The following is a 15,091-nucleotide window of genomic DNA, read 5'->3' on the forward strand; positions in this document are numbered from 1 at the left end:
CGTTTGAGGTAGAATTTTTCCTCTTTTGTACAAGGAGCAAAGGAATTGGCTAGGTCATAGAAAATTCAATGCAAATTGCAATCAAAATGTCTGAAAGTAATCAGATGTTTCTAATAATAATAATAATGTTATTTGCTTTACGTCCCGCTAACTACTTTTATGGTCTTTGGAGACGCCAGATGTTTCTATAATGAAGAGTCATCTGATTCAAGAATTAGTTATTCCCTAAACGACTTCCAGGTTTGTTTATTAAATGATTTTCTGGGTAAAAAGAAAAAAAGAAGATTGATTTTCAAGCCTGCAAACAGTTCTGGAGAGTTTTTCATTTCTCTTGCCCTTAAATTGAATTAATGTTACATGGGAATAAATGAGAAATAAAATACAAAGATTTGTCGACAAATACTCTTTATCTTCCAGATCTGTCTGGGGCAGAAAACCTTCTCAGTCAAGTGCAGTCCTTTAGATCCTTACTATCTGAGAATATAAGCAGTAACACCAAGATATTTGAATATTGATACCGTACTACTTCTACAGGTTTATTTTGAAAGTTCAATGTATCTTTTGGAGAGAGTTTACCACCTCTTCTGAAAGTCATTTGTTTAGTTTTGTCACAATTTATTTGCAAGTCATTTTTAGGGCCCATGAAATGAGTGTTTAGTACCTTCTGGAGCTCTTCTCTGTCTTCTGAACATATTACCATATCATCTGCATAGAGTAGAAGTATTGCTGGACTGTTTTTAATGATATTTATAATGTCTACTATCATGATGTTGAACAGTAATGGGCTAATTGGATCTCCTTGTAGAACATCATTAATTTGAATTGAACTCTTGGATAAGGTGATTTCATCCAATCTTTGGATGAAAATTTATTTTAAGACATCTGAAAGTATTTTTAATTATTTGGTGTGCTTCACCAATCTACATCAATAAGAGCAATTTACAAAATTCAACAACCACAAAACCGGGCGAGTTGGCCGTGCGGTTAGGAGTGCGCAGCTGTGAGCTCGCATCCGGGAGATAGTGGGTTCGAACCCCACTGTCGGCAGCCCTGAAGATGGTTTTCCGTGATTTCCCATTTTCACGCCAGGCAAATGCTGGGGCTGTACCTTAATTAAGGCCACGGCCGCTTCCTTTCCATTCCTAGGCCTTTCTTCTCCCATCATCACCATAAGACCTATCTGTGTCGGTGCGACGTAAAACAAATAGCAAAAAAAATAACAACCACCAAAACTTTCAAAAAAAAAAAAAAAACAGCAAGGATACTATTTAAAACAGTTATAGCACATTTCTATCTGACATACTAGCAAACTCACCAGTAACCTAGGAGACAAAATACTGTGTAGCTGACATACTTTGTCCTTGTGGCAGCCTCCTCCTTATGGGGGAAGTTGTATTAATAATAAAAATAATAGCAACTTATGAGATCCATATTATCTGTGATAAACTTAAAATTAATAACCTGATAATGCTAGAGAAAGTTAAAGCTCATTATATGAAACAAATCCTGTGTATCGGGAAGACAGCACCATCAAAATTGACCTATGTCTTACTAAAAGAAACTTTCTTCATAGAAGACATCAGAATGCAGACACACCTACCAAACATTAAAGCCTACGGGAACACATTCCAAATTCTCATAGAAAAATGCAGCTATATCTAGAACGACATTTATTCAACAGACACCATAATGACAGGTGATTGGAAACAAGAAAATTACAAGCTTTGAAATGTAATAACACCATATGCAATACATGGTTTTCATCACGCTCTGCCAAAATAAGAGATTTCATCACCTGAATGGAAATTGTGTGTGTGAATTGTGCAATGTACACTGTGAAAGATATCATGCAAAAGTCTGCAGTAAAAGACAAATATCAATACCAAAACTAGTACTAATGTAATATAATATAGTTTTTGTATTTTGCACATTGTGTGCATTTACATTAATAATAATATAAGCAGTAAGAAAACCATATGGGACATTGCGGACCTATTAACTGAAGAAAACTACCTTGTAAGTAGCTTTGGACCTTAACAATATGAAACAGCTGTAACTAATTCTCCCTATCAGCACAGTGACCATGGAGAGGCATTTCTCTGAACTGAAATGAATGAAAACCCATTTACGAAGCATGATGCGTCAAGTGCATCTTAGTGATCTGTCAGTTTTAAGCATTGTACATGAAAGAGCAAGAAACATAAATATCGACAAAATTGTTGAAGAATTTCTAGTTCTGAAAAAGCAAAGGCCTGGTGGGTGCTGGTTTGCCTTAAAGAATCATTTATAAGTACTTTAACAATATAACAACATTTAAAAACTATGTTTATAAGCTTATACAGGGATTGTAACTGAAGCAAGAGTTTTTTTATAAAATTGTGCTGATTACTTTTATTTCAACCTATCATCATTTCAAAAGGATTATGGGATCTGTTGGGTGTATGTTTGAAGTTTCTGAATTTTTTCAGTTTTCATTTTACACAGACACAGATAAGTCTTTTGGTGGTGATGGGATAGAAAAGGGCTAGGAATGGGAAGGAAGCAGCTGGGCCTTAATTAAGGTACAGCACAGCATTTTCCTGTTGTGAAAAAGGGAAAGAACAGAAAACCATCTTCAGGACTGCCAACAATGGGGTTCGAACCCACTATCTCCGGATGCAAGCTCACGGCTGCACGCCCCTAACTGTACTGCCAATTCACCCGGTCCAAGTCTTTAACACCATCACTGGGCAAGAGGATACTCATAATGAGGAGATAAAAGGAATGAACTAAATGGCTGAAGCTGTGCATATAACCAATTCAGTGGTGGGATTATGTAAGAAAATAATAAACTCAACCATGGAGCATAAGGGAAGTACAGGAAGATCAAACGACGAGCATGTCTGATATTTGTATTCCTTATCACATTATCTTGCAGAAATAATTGTTTATTTCTCCAGCAGATATCAGTAAAGATATGCTGCATGTGGACACTGCTTTTATAATGACATTTTATTTTTTACTTGCAACTAGCATCTGTTGTTGTGTATCTTAAGACCTCATTTAAAGAAATTTTAATTACACATAATTATTGTTCACTATTGCTTCATGTCTTTTGTTCACAGAGAAAAAGACAAACGCACATTTGACCTAGATGAAGTCTATAAAGAGATCACCTACTTCAGTGGGGAAGCCAATTTCATCAAGAATACTTGCTTTGAAGGAAATGAGATTAATACAGATGTTAAATGCCCTAGAGGCAACTTCACATCTATTGCAAAACATGTAAGTTGACTTCAACATTCCCTGTCAAGATAGTAGCTTCCACAGAGTAAGTTGTTTGAGGAGGTAATTTAAAACTCCTATCCATTAATATATAAATATTTTGATATTCCTAGTACTTAAAACCATCATTAAAACTTGTTGGAAGTGTTCTTAAAAGGCAGTTGATATTCTGAAATTTTGCAATAGCTAATGGAAAAAAAGAAAAAATCTGCCATTCTTGTTTTATGTTGCCCCAACTCAGAGAGGTCTTTGATGACAACAGGACCGAACAAGGTTAGAACTGGGAAGGAAGTGACCATGGCCTGAATTACATTAGAGCCTGGTGTGAAAATTTGAAAGAAAAAAAAAAAACATTTTCAGGGCTGCTATCAGAGGAGTTCTTATCTGCCATCTCTCAAATACAAGTTCACAGCTACATGATCTGAAACATGGGACCAACTTGCTTGGTTGGAAAATCAATTATAAAAGAGACTGAAGATTTGCAGTATTCATTGAAGTGTAAGCCAACAGAGTAGCTGTGTTGAAATGGCAGATCCCGAGAAATCTTCAGAGTTAAGAACTATTGGACACGGTATTTACTTGGATGGGTAGCCTATGTACACTTGGCTAATGCAGGAACTGGCCACTCTACTGGAAGTAAGCTGCAATGCAGGATGTCTGATCCAAGACCCTGGCTTAGGTAGGTCATTGACTAGGTTACCAACATTCTGGAAAGGATAAGGCACTAGCTTAGCTTTGTTTGTTGTATTGCAAGGAACTTACAGGGAGGTTTTCCTGAAAATTCCATTGTGCCAAAGGAATGTTCATTATATGGAAAAATCCTAATAACAAAATATAATCTAATAAGGAAAGTTCAGGTTTAGGAAATGTTATTCCAGTGAAGCTCAACATGTAAGATTCCAGCAAGATATAGCAGACATTTTAGATTTTTTTGATGTTGTACCGACACAGATAGGTCTTGTGGTGATGATGGGATAGGAAAATGCTAGGAGTGGGAAGCAAGCAACCATGGCCTTACTGGGTACAGCCCAGCATTTGCCTAGTGTGAGAATGGGAAAACACACAACAAAAAAAAAAGCCATCATCAAGGCTGCTGACTGTGGGATTCAAAACCACTATCTCCCGAGCACAAGCTGATAGCTACATGACCCAAACTGCACCGCCAGTTACTCAGTATATTTTAGAATCAGGAAGTCAAATGGATTGTATCGCTATTGAGCTACCCGAGGCTTCTGATAGGGTAGATCATGGGAGGCTACTGATAAAAATAAGGGCTATTGGATTAGACAAAAGAGTGTTGAATAGGTGGCTACATTTCTAGAAAACAAAACTCAGAGAATTATAGTAGATGAAATGTTATCTGATCTTGTAATGATTAAGGTGTGGGGGGGTCGGGGGGTCCCACAGGGTAGTATAATTGGACCTATATATTTTCTTACATATATGAGTAAAGAAATGGAATCATATTTGTGATGTTATACTGTGAAAAACCTAAAACCTGTTTTCCAGTCAATGACCGGGTCAGGGATGGAATGAATGAAGCCCTCATCTTGCGGCGAGGATGGGAATTGTGCCAGCTGCCGAGGCCTGACGCACTCCTCTGGGGCAATGATTAATGACTGACAGATGAAATGATAGGGGAGAGTGTTGCTGGAATGAAAGATGACAGGGAATACCAGAGTACCCGGAGAAAAACCTGTCCTGCCTCTGCTTTGTCTGGCACAAATATCACGTGGAGTGGCCAGGATTTCAACCACAGAACCCAGCGGTGAGAGGCCGACGCGCTGCCGCCTGAGCCACGGAGACTCATGTTATACTGTTCAGAGTAGAAAATGAGTTTGAGGATTGTCAGCAACTGCAGGGAGACCTAGACAATGTTGTGAGATGGACAGTGCAGAATGGTATGATGTTAATTGGGACAAAAAGTCAGGTTGTAATCTATATATATAAAATAACTTGTCCTGACTGACTGACTGACTGACTGACTGACTGACTGACTGACTGATTCATCAACGCCGAGCCAAAACTACTGGACATAAAGAAATGAAATTTTGGGGATATATTCATATTAAGATGTAAGTGCTCGCTAAGAGAGGATTTTTGGATATTCCCTCGCTAAGGGGGTGAAAAGGGGGGTGAAATTTTAAAATGAGTGCATCTGTATCTCAAAACTTTAAAAGTTTACAGATGTAAAAATGGGTATTTAGAATCTTCTTTAAAAATAAGGAAATACGTATTATTTTGTTTTCAGAAAATCCCAATAGGAGGGGTGAAAAAGGGTGAAAATGTGGGAAAATGGGTTGAATGCCTTTAATCAGGATACTGGTACTTATATCTCAGAAACTGAAGATATTAGAGACCTCAAAATTGGTACTTTTGATCTCTTTTAAAAATAAAGAAACATGTATTTTTTTGTTTTTGGAAAATCCAATTAATGGGAGGGTGAAAAGGGGGTGAATTTTTAAAATGAGTGAATCTATATCTCCAAACTTTTAAAGTTTGCAGATGTAAAAATTGGTATTTAGAATCTTCATTAAAAATAAAGAAACACGTATTTTTTTTGTTTTCGGAAAATTGCAATAGGAGGAGTGAAAAGGGGCTAAAAATTGGTTGAATGCCTTTAATGAGGCTACTTATATATCAGAAACTGAAGATATTACAGACCAGAAAATTGGTGTTTGGGATCTCCGTTAAAGATAAAGAAACACATATTTTTTGTTTCTGGAAAATCCAATCAAGGGGGGTGAAAAGGGGGTAATATTTTAAAATGAGTGTATCTATCTCAAAATTTTTGAAGGTTATATATGTGAAAATTGGTATTTAGAATCTCCTTTAAAAATAAATAAACGCACGTATTTTTTCGTTTTGGAAAATCCAAATATTGGGGGGGGGGGGGTAAAAAGGGGGAGGGTAAATTTTTAAAAATGAGTGTGTATACATCTTAAAACTTTAAAATTTACAGATGTAAAAATTGGTAGTTAGAATCTCCTCTAAAAATAAAGGAAAACGTATCTTTTGTTTCCTGTAAATCCCAATAGGAGGGGTGTAAAAGGGTGAAAAATGGGTTGAATGCCTTTAATGAGGATACATATATCTCAGAAACGAAAGATATTACAGAACTGAAAATTTGTATATGGGATCTCCTTTAAAAATAAAGAAACACGCATTTTTTAGTTTTGGAAAAACCAATTAATGGCGGTTAAACAGGAGTGACAAATTGGGTGAATCTTTGAAAGACTATATCTACAGAATATCTTGGAAACGTAAAATGTTACAGACATAAAAAGTGGGTGTTTGTAATCTCCTGTAAATCTAAAGAAACATAGGTGATTTGTGTTTGGAAACTCCACTTAAGGGGAACACAAAAGGGGTGAAATTTTAAAATGAGAATTTTTACAGTTTATCTCAAAAAATTAACATGTTACAGAAGTGAAAAATGTTTTTTTTTATCTCTATTAAACATAAAGAAACGTGTATTTTTAGCTTTCGGAAATACCACTTGGGTGGAGGGGGGGGTAAAAGTGACTGAAAATGGTGTAGAATTATTTTAATTAGGCTACTGATATCTCAAAAATGAAGATGTTACAGACGTGAAATTTGATATTTGCAATCTGCTTTAAAAATAAAGAAACACGTATTCTCGGAAAATCCAATGAACAGGGGGGGGGGGGGTGAAAGAATTGAAAAATTAATTGAATTAATTGTATGAGAATACATACATCTAATAAAAACTAAAGTTGTTACAGACGTGAAAATTCGTATTTGGATCTCCTTTAAAAACAAAGAAAAACGCGTTTTGGGGGGAAACCATCCTGGAGGACGGGAGTGTAAAGGAGTTGAATTCCTTTCATGAGGACACATAAATCAAAAACTGAAGAAGTTAGAGTCGTGATAATTGGTATTTAGAAGATCCTTTACTATTAAAGAAACAAGTATTTTTTGCGGGACAATTCACTTAGGTGGGGGGGGGGGGGAGTAGTGTGAAATGAAGTGAAAAAAAGTAAATTATTTTTATGGGCATACTTATATCTCAAAACTGAAGGTAATAGACGTGAACATTGGTGTTTGAAATCTTCTTTAAACATAAGAAACAAGCCTTCTTTTAATTTTTTTTTGGGGGGGGGGGGGGTGCCGGTAAATAAACTTAACGGCGGTGGGGTGTAGAAGGAGGTGAGACCAATTGATTTTACTGTTCTTAATGTACTTATAAGGATCGTCGGCAGCGTGCCGGCCTCTCACAGCTGGGTTCCGTGGTTCAAATCCCGTTCACTCCATGTGACATTCGTGCTGGACAAAACGGAGGCGGGACAGGTTTTTCTCCGGATACTCCGGTTTTCCTGTCATCATCCATTCCAGCAACACATAATAATAATAATAATAATAATAATAATAATAATAATAATAATAATAATAATAATAATAATAATAATAATAATAATAATAATAATAATAATAATAATAATAATAATAATAATAATAATAATAATAATAATAATAATAATAATAATGTTCCGGACCGTCGTCAAATGTGCGGACTGCGCTGGAAACGGCTCCTGAACGGGTAATGACTAAGAATGCAGTCCGGCCGCGGGTTCAGTGCCTTCTAGGCACCCAATATGACACCACGCTGGATCTCCTGAAGGATTTTATCCATATTAAAAATGATTATAGGAAAAGATGGCAAAGTTTTACGGACCCAACTGACCGGGAGGAATACCTGAGCCTAGCCCGGGAAGTACGAAATTGATTGCTGGAAAAGAAGATTGAAAAATGGGAGGAAACATGCCGTAATCTAATAGAAAACGAGTCAGATCGGGAATTTTGGTGGGTTCTCGCAGAAAACGAGTCAGACCGCGAATTTCGGCGGATTATATATATTATACAATAAGCATTCAATTATAAATTTCAGTATAATACCGTAGCGAAGTACGGGTATCTTGCTAGTGTTAACATAGAGGAAAAGTCCTCTCAGTTTTAATTACTGTATTGGTGGAGTAATAGTACCTCATGTGGATCCCTGTGAGTACCTAGGTGTTAATAAAAAGAATGATCTTCACTGGTGTAATAATATTAATGAGGTTGTTTAGAAAGGTTACAGATCACAGTAGGTATTTAGGGGTTGTAGTAAGGATGTAAAGGATAGAGTATATGTTTCTGATAAGACCCCAATTGAAGTATAATGCCAGTGTATGGGACCCACACCAGTACTACTTGAAAAGATAACTAGAAAAGATTCAAAGGAAAGCAGCACGATTTGTTCTAGGTGATTTCTGACAAAGGAGTATCATTACGAGAATGTTGCAAACTCTGGGATGGGAAGACTCGGGAGTACGGAGACGAGATGCTCAACTAAATGGTATGTTCAGAGCTGTCAGTGGAGACAAGGCGTGGAATGACATTGATAGAAGAATAAGCCTGTACAGAGCTTTTAAGAGGTATGAAAGATCATAACATGAAGATAAAGATGGAATTGAAGAGGACAAATTGAGTCAAATATTCATTTATAAGATGTGGAGTAAGGGATTGGAATAAATTATCAAGGGAAATGTTCGATAAATTTCCGAGTTCTTTGAAAATGTGTAAGAAAAGGCTAGGTAAACGACTGATAGAGAATCTGCCACCCAGGTGATAGCCCTAAATGAAGATCATTGATTGACTGATTGAACCCACTATCCAGTATCAGGGGCAACAACAAACCCACTCACTTACTGAAACAACACAGTCAAATCAACAAAATAATTGATTAATAAAACTCCCTGAACTTTAAGAATGTATACAGAATGATCTGCATCAAGAACATTTAGTTGATGAGGTGGACAAGTTTTACGTTCAACTTCAGGTTCAGATGATAAAATCGTGATGCAAAGGAAGCTGCGATGTAAATTGTTAAACTCCAGGGTCATTAAATTTTCGAGGAGTGATATTTAGTTTCAGGTTTGTCATAAGCAAAAGTCATCTCCGTACAGGCCATGAAGGCCCTTGGAGGGGTGTAAGGTAAAGGCTTTCTCTATCCGTAACCTCGGCGCTTGATGGTGTAGAGTGATCAGCTATATACCTGGCTGCCTTTACCACCAAGAAATAACCTGGTACTAAATTTTGGTGTAGTCTGAGTGTACCTCAGGGCCATGGGCACCTCCAGAAGGGGGAATCTTGTTTTGTCATATATTTTGACTTTCTAAAAGGAAATCGAACCCACATCCTTCCGAGTGAACCAAGCCTACCTTTACCACCTCGGCCTTTCATGTTAGGAGCAATATAAAACTGTCAGAATGCACTTCTTCATAATTTTTCATAATTAAGTCTTGATACATAACTGTTATCGACTAATTCTTTGATTATTCCTCTGTGTACATACACGTGTATATTTTTTTTCTTGTACACTAATGTGACGTATGGACTCCCTGCTAAAGGGATGACAACTTTGACAGATAAAAGAATGGCAAACACAACAGCACTGAATGCTTCAAGAAACAACATCCCTTGCTTTAGCAATACTATGGTTCCAAGTGATAGGAAGCAGTAACCGAAGATCAGTAGCAGGTAGACCAAGCTGTGACTCGCCAACAGAACTGATATCTCAAAGGCACAAACGGTCACTTGACTTTGGAGATTGTAGTCATCTAAAAAGTTTGAGTTTCAAGACAAACTGTATTTTATAGACTCAAACCAGCTGTTCTCTAAGCTTTAAGTTCTGCAACAGAAGTCCTATTCTCCTTTACAAATCCATTCCATTTGTACCAGAGTTAGAATCATAGAAAATGAATTAGCGAAGCACTGTACTTGTCTAAGATTAGTCCAAGTTCAATAGCAGACGGATTCCCCTTACATAATGATCCAGAGAGAAGAAAATGTTAGTTGCAATCCCATATAAATATTGCAGGGAAAATAAATTACCAATTTGACAGTGACGTATACAGATACGGACAGGTATCTTGCTCAGTGAGCCTTCGGAACTGTTAAAACTATGAGTTTCAGAGCCAGGCAGGGTTCATGAACCTCATGCGAGGCTTTTTAAGAGGTGCAATGCATCTAGAGATCAATGTCATGCACGATGATGCATGTTTCTGCAGAGCATACAGGTAAATAGAATTTCTTTAAGGTAAAGATATCCACCACTTGGAGTGGTCAGTGAGGTATTCAAAAACGAATTCAATACATCCATGGATGCATTACAGAAGATAATTTGATTCATTAGCCCCTATCATGGGCACATTCACATCTCTGTGATGCATACTGCAAAGTATAGAATTTGCTGGGAGCAGAAGACCACACACAAGGTCTCATACTAGTCTGTATCATCAAAAAATTCTCCTTCAGTACCTCCTTTTTTAGATGTCCTTTAAATATTTGGAGATTACAAGTGTTTGCAAAGTGTTTCCTCTTGAAGGAACTCATGGGCAAACCATTTCAACAATGCATGATTTGTATGACTGTTGGGCAACATCAGCTTCCATATCAAATATTCAAAGGCAATGGTGTCTATACTTCATATTCAATCCACGATCTTCAAAATTTTCCATTTCAGTATATTTATCTTTGTTGCAATGAAAGGGTTATGAATGACATGTCTTGTTTGCTAATTTGTGTGAGAATATTTGTGAAATATACGTATTAAATTTTGTGCCATTCAGGCATATAATTTATGGCAGGTCAATATGTGAACTAATCTATTTAAATTATGCACTGTGGCATATTTTCCAGGTATCACAAACTCTTATAATTTCCAAATATTAAAAGGACATCTAAAAAAGCAGGTACTGAAGGAGAATTTTTTGATGATACAGACTAGTATGAGACCTTGTGTGTGGTTTGATCCTGGGCCATGGTTATTCTTTGTAGCTTTTATCCCCAGGTCTTTCCATTCTTATTGTATATAGTTGTTTAGTTAGTGTTGTATATAATATACCACAGCTATAGTCAGAATCCTCTGCTCAAACTGGAAAACCCAAATGGCTTAAACACTATAATAATACAAGTTGTCCAAAATATTTTGTATACCCTGATTTCCGAGATATCATGAGAATGTTATTAGCACACGGAGCATTATACACACTGGTGTAGCTGTACAAGGCAGAAGATTTATGCAGGTCAAAATAATACTAAGTGAAGCTCTGGAGGAGCTGTCACTGCATTATGAATCTGGCCACCGAAAACCCAACCCAAGTAAGACACGAATGTGTGCATTCCATTTGTGCAACAACAAAAACAGCGAGAAGACAGCTTGACATCTGGTAGAGAGGGAATCTATTTCAGTATTGCCCAACCCCCCAAATACCTTGGAGTAATGCTGGACCGCACCTTGTCATTCAAGCAGCATTGCTTGAATACAAAAGGAAAAGTGTGCTCTAGAAGCAATATCTTGCACAAATTCACCAGTTCTACTTGGGGATCACAATCAGTGACACTGAAAACATCAACCCTGGGTCTATGCATGTCAGTGGTAGAGTATGCAGCTCCTGTTTGCAAAGTGTTAGCTCATACAAACCATGTTGGCATTGCACTTAATAAAACTGCCAGCATCATCATGGGATGTTTTAAACCAACACCTGTTCACAAACTCTACCTACTCGTTGAAATCGTACCCCCTGATTGATGTGCAAAGGAAGATAATAACAGATGCTGGGTGCAAAAAGGTAATGGAAGATCCATGCCATCCTCTGTACATGAACACCACTCACCTGAATAATACCTGTAGTCTAGCAAGAGCTTCTTCACTAGATCCCAGGTGCTTCAAGGATCTCAAGAAAGCACTTGCATGAAGTTGTGGAAAGAGAAGCTGAATGATCCAGAAATGCAGATCAGAGAATAACTATCCCCTACAGGAGACCTCTCTTACACCATCTGAAGATTTTTAAACAGGCTCAGAACTGGTGTTTTAAGATGAAAAGCAAACCTTCAAAAGTAGGGACTACTCTCGGCAGGAAGCAGAACACAGTGTGAGTGCAGAGCCATCAAGGACCAAGCACATCTTCTGGTCTGTGGGAGTCTTAGTGAACACTGCACCGCCTAGGGCATCTTGGAAGTATACATCGGGGCCATCTAGGTTGCTAAATTCTGGAAATATTACAACAACCTGGACATGAAGAGCAGGTACGTATGAGAATGCTAGTGGAACTGTTTATTTCTACACCTTTTACAGCTTCATCCATTGACAGTCTTCATGAAAATTTCCATAGGACATGTTCTCAACATTTCACACCTATATGAAAATGCACTTTGAACATTTTCAATGAACGTACACAATTCAAATTCCATTTACTGTTCGACCATACTCCATGAAAACACCTTCATAAGCACAATACTGGCAAAGATAGACAACTTCAAGGGTTTCTGCTGTGGAATTCAGACATATTTATGGCACCAAGAGTTCTTCAGGTAACTAGCTTATATATGTGTAGTAAACTGAGCATAACTAATGTTAATAAAATAATAATCTGCTTCTTTGATTACAGTACAGAACTCCATGTGTGAGTGTGTTTACCAACTGCAAGTGGAATAACAAGCCTTTTAATTGCTGCCAATACTTCTTGCCACTTCCAACGGAACTTGGCATCTGTTACTCTATCAATAACATTCACACTGAGTAAGTAGGTGCAAATTACCCTTTGATTCTTCATATCTGTCAGCAATAAGAGTTTTGATCTCAAATGAAGTGACAGTTACTTAGTCTGTTCATGGAACATTTGTTTTTCACAGCTGAAAACTGTCATGTGAGAAAACAACACAGACTTTTTGTCTCACTGTGTCTGCGCAGTTGTCAAGCCCTAAAATATTTGATTGTAGAGCAACAGAAAATTATGATGATGCTTACTGTTTTAAGAGGCCTTGCATTATGATAAGTTGTCCAAAGAAAAGATGTAACGACTTGAATGTGTTAAACAAACATAGGAGACACAAAGAACAATATGGTCTTCCTTTATATATACTTTACTGCACTGCATTCCCATGCCAAAATAAAATGTTTGTTTATGTTGAGAAACTGAGTTGAATGCAACCAGTCATGTAGTCAAACATAAATGAGGTGACAGAGAAAGTAGGACAGAAATTTTATTAGCTGATAGATGTCTGGAGAAAAAGAATGGGTTGGACGTAAGGCATGGAAAATACTTTACATCGTGCTTGACAAAGATGGTAGTGAAAATGGTAATGCCCAATAGATTTTAAAAAAGTGTATATTTTGAGGAAAGATTCAATAGTAACATGCATTTCTTAGCCTAATATAAAGTTTTTTAGCCAGGTAAGTTAAGAATTATACACAAAGACAAATTCATATTTTTGACATATTTTTAATTTAATAATCAAGTTGCTGTAAACATTTGTATCATTTTACCAACAGTCTTAGTCCACCTTGTTTTAAAAAATGATGGAAAAGTCCATGTAGCTGCTGCATGTGATTGATCCAATTAAAAAAATAATCAAAGCCAATCCCTTAATTGGATCACACAAATGTAAACCTAATGGAGCCAGGTCTAGACTAACAGGTGGGTGCTAAAACACCCTGTAAAAAATTATTCCATTTTTATCATGAACAGAATCACAATATATGGGCAGAAATTGTCGCAGAGCAGTCCGATATCTGCAGTAGTTTTCTTAGAGTAGTTACCACAATGGGATATCATCATTGTCAAATTCTAAAGGCTTAGCCTTGTCGCTGCAGCCATAGATTTACAAAGGGATGGAGCGGACATCAATTTTTATTTTTATTTTGCCTGAACCGACATACTCAAAAGAGACAAATGCAGATGTCAATGGGGAGTACTATAATAGCACCAAGTCTGAATCAGTCATTCAGTTATCATACAGTTCAAAGAAGACTTCCAAATTTTGGTAGCAATGCATACATACATACATACATACATACATACATACATACATACATACATACATACATACATACATACATACATACATACATACATACATACATACATACATACATACATCTATACATATAAAATAACTTGTCCTGACTGACTGACTGATTCATTATCGCCGAGCCAAAACTACTGGACATAAAGAAATAAAATTTTGGGGATATATTCATGTTAAAATGTAGGTGTTCGCTAATAGAGGATTTTCAGATATTCCATCGTTAAGGGGGTGAAAAGGGGGATGAAATTTTAAAATGAGTGTATCTATATCTCAAAACTTTAAAAGTTTACAGACGTAAAAATTGGTATTTAGAATCTTCTTTAAAAATAAGGAAACATGTATTTTGTTTTGGGAAAATCCCAATAGGAGGGGTGAAAAGGGTGAAAAAGCGGTTGAATGCCCTTAATCAGGATACCGGTACTTATATCTCAGAAACTGAAGATATTACAGACCTGAAAATTGGTACTTTTGATCACTTTTAAAAATAAAGAAACACGTATTTTTTTTCGTTTTTGGAAAATCCAATTAATGGAAGGGTGAAAAGGGGGTGAATTTTTAAAATGTGTGCATCTATATCTCAAAACTTTGAAAGTTTACAGATGTAAAAATTAGTATTTGGAATCTTCATTAAAAATAAAGAAACACGTATTTCTTTGTTTTCCGAAAATTCCAATAGGAGGGGCGAAAAGGGGTGAAAAATGTGTTGAATGTCTTTAATGAGGGTACTTATATCTCAGACACCGAAGATATTACAGACCTGAAAATTGGTATTTAGGGATCTTCTTTAAAAATAAAGAAACATACATTTTTGGTTTATGGAAAATCCAATTAATGGGGGGGGGGGTTGAAAAGGGGGTGAATTTTTAAAATGAGATTATCTATATCTCAAAACCTTCAAAGTTTATAGAAGAAAAAATTGGTATTTAGAATCTCCTTTAAAAATAAAGAAACATGT

At 36.6% G+C, this 15,091-nt stretch overlaps 1 protein-coding gene across 1 annotated transcript in view; it reads left to right on the forward strand.

The window, feature by feature from the left end:
- Positions 1-15,091, forward strand: part of ppk13 (pickpocket 13) — a 275,049-nt gene that overhangs the window by 58,574 nt on the left and 201,384 nt on the right. The window contains exons 3-4 of the mRNA XM_067140082.2: positions 3,105-3,264; positions 12,717-12,847. Of these exons, the coding sequence (XP_066996183.2) occupies positions 3,105-3,264; positions 12,717-12,847 (291 nt within the window). The remainder of the gene's footprint in view (positions 1-3,104; positions 3,265-12,716; positions 12,848-15,091) is intronic.

Source organism: Anabrus simplex, chromosome 2 (assembly GCF_040414725.1).
Source record: "Anabrus simplex isolate iqAnaSimp1 chromosome 2, ASM4041472v1, whole genome shotgun sequence".
Taxonomy (NCBI): Eukaryota; Metazoa; Arthropoda; class Insecta; order Orthoptera; family Tettigoniidae; genus Anabrus; species Anabrus simplex.